Source organism: Elephantulus edwardii, unplaced genomic scaffold (genome assembly GCF_000299155.1).
Source record: "Elephantulus edwardii isolate Elephantulus edwardi_28Jun2011 unplaced genomic scaffold, EleEdw1.0 scaffold00042, whole genome shotgun sequence".
NCBI classification, from domain to species: domain Eukaryota; kingdom Metazoa; phylum Chordata; class Mammalia; order Macroscelidea; family Macroscelididae; genus Elephantulus; species Elephantulus edwardii.
The window spans coordinates 8,461,850-8,464,677 of NW_006399792.1; the positions used below are offsets into that span (position 1 = coordinate 8,461,850).

At 35.8% G+C, this 2,828-nt stretch overlaps 1 protein-coding gene across 1 annotated transcript in view; it reads left to right on the forward strand.

Annotated features, from left to right (window-relative positions):
- The first annotated feature begins 205 nt into the window (after positions 1–205).
- The window catches only part of LOC102874408 (placenta-specific gene 8 protein-like), a 19,264-nt gene continuing 16,641 nt past the window's right edge, over positions 206–2,828 (forward strand). The window contains exon 1 of the mRNA XM_006885262.1: positions 206–317. Coding sequence (XP_006885324.1) covers positions 206–317 — 112 coding nt within the window. The remainder of the gene's footprint in view (positions 318–2,828) is intronic.

Sequence of the window (2,828 nt, forward strand, 5' to 3'; positions counted from 1 at the left end):
ATTCTACCTCTTTCCCTTCAGTGACCTCTGTCCTCTGAAGGTAGAAGTAGAAATCATTTTCTTCAAGGATCAACAAGCAACTTGATCTAATTACCTCACATCCCCAGTGAAACATAGTACTTCAAAACAGGGACTTTCAAGAGCAACCTCAAGGCTACTCACAACTTCTTTTTTCTTTTACAGTCTTTTAAGATCCTGCATCAAAATGCAAACTCAGTCACCAGTGGTCATTGTGACTCAACCTGGGTATGGTGTTGCAGCCCAACCCTCCAACTGGCAGACTGGCATGTGTGATTGCTTCAGTGACTGTGGAGTGTGTAAGTACAAGGAAAATGTTCCCTAGTAATAATCATTAAAGTAAACTACCAGTGGCCAAGTCCTTTTTTCACCCTTCATCATGCTGTAAAAGTTCCCAACCTATGATAGGCACCCTGTGTGCTAGCTAGTGTCTTTAATGAAAGAGGTTTGTCACAATACTGTATTGATTAGAAGTTAATTTTTCATCAATCTTTCAAAGAATAATCCTAGTCCAAAGATAATTTATAGAGTTAAGTTTAAGTGAAAAAGTTGATTCTAATGAACAAGATTCTTGAGTTTAAAGTAATATACCACATCAAAAGAAGATATTATATGATTATCTTTATGGATGCAGAAATGACATATGATAAAATGCAGCACCCTTTCTTGATGAAGACTTTAAGAAGGTTTGAATGAAAGGAAATTCCTCAATATGACTCAGGGTTTTTATGGAAAGTCAACAGTCAATATTACATTTAGTAGGAAAAGACTGAAACCTTTACCTTTGGAAATAGATGAATGACTACTCTCAAATTTATATTATATTGTATTGCAAGTCCCAGCTAGAATGATAAGACAAGAAAAAGAAATAAAAAAGCATTCATACTGGAAAAGAAAAAGTAAAATTATCTCTGTTCACAGATGATACAATCTTATATATAGAAAATCCTGGATTCCACAAGAAATTTGAAGGGTACAAGGTCAAGTATATAATTTAAAAAATCAGTTGAATTTTTATATATTAGAATCAAGGAATCTTAAAAGGAAAGGAAGGAAACATTTCCATTTATAATGGGATCTTAGAGAGTAAAATACCTAGTCATAAATCTAACCAGTGATACGAAATACTAATATAATGAAAACTATAAAACACTGTTGAAAGAAACTAAAAAAAAACATTTAAATGACTAAAAGATATACCATGCTCATAGTTTGAAAGACATTGTTAAGATGGCAATGTTGCACAAAGTAACCCACATATTTAATATAATATCTTGATTAAAATTTCAAGAATTTGCTTTGCAAGAATAGAAAAATAATCCTCCATTTTATATGAAATATCAAAAGGCCTCAAATAGTTAAAGCAATATCAAAAGAGTATTTAATACCCCATGGACTGCCAAAAATACCAACAGATTATGTCTTGAAGAAGGTGCAACCAGAGGCCTCCTTGGAGGCAAAAATAACAAAGCTTCATCTCACATATTAGCATGCTGCTAAGAGAGGTTTTCCCTTGGAGAGAGACATCATGCTTGAAAAAATGGAAAGTTGGCAAAAGAGAGGAAGACCTTCAATCAGATAGACTGTCAGAGCAGCTGCACCAATTGGCACAAGATAGGTAGCAGGTCTGGTCATAGGGTCACTATGGGTCATACACAACTTGACAGTTCCTAATAACAACAGCATATGAACGTGAAAGTTGGACAATGAATATGGAAGACAAAAAAAAATTTATGTCTTTGAATAGTGAATATATGATGAACTGACAAAAGAACAGCAATAAGTTGGCTCATAAGACTTAAATAAAGATTCAATTATATTAAAAAAGAGAACAAACAAATTTCTTAGAAGAAGTACAACCAGACTGTTTCTTTGAAGCAAAGATAATGAGATTTCTCACATGTTTTGGACATATCATCATGAGGGGCTAATTCCTGGAAAAGTATGTCAAGTACCAAAAAGTACTTTCTTGGGGAAGGTGAGCATAGGAGAAAAAGATGAAGACCTTCAGGGAACACCATTGGCAACATCAGTAGGCTTACACACAACAGAGATTGTGAAGGCAACATAAGATTAGGTGGTATTTCTTTCTTTCATACACAGGGTTGCTAGGAGTTGGAAGCAACTCCTGATAGCTAACAACAAGATGGCTATAATTTATTATTATTTTATATAAGTTTACCTGAGAGAGAAGGATGGACAATCTCCTCCTTGCTATTAACTGCCTCTGAAAACTCGCTGGAGGGTCAGCTATGGGTCACTCCTGACTGGATGGTACACAACAACAGTAGTTGGCATATTAAATTAATGTACATTGTGTTTCACACTTACCTTCATTCACATTGTAATTCATACAATCATTCCCATACACTATGTTTTATAAAATTAATCACCATTAAACTACACCCACGATTACCCCATCATTTCAGGCCCTGACAAATCTTTCCCATTTCCTTTCCCTCTCTTTCCCCTCATCAAATTGGTGACCCCATTATTTCCCCCATACCCACCTTTACCCCCTTGCTCCCACCCCATCCCCCCTTGAATCCCATATACATTTTACTAGTTATCCTTCTAATTTAACAATAACAAGATGGCTATGATTTCTTAAAAACATAGAAAATAACAAAATGGTGAGACTATTGAGATACTGGAACTTTTACGCATTGCTGGTGAGAAACACTGTGGCAATGTCTCAAAAAAGTTGAACATTACAGGGGAGCTCTGGTGGCCTAGTGGCAAGGAGCTGCAACTACAATCCCAGAGGCGCACGGTTCAAATCCACCAGATGCTCTGCTGGGGAAGGAGGG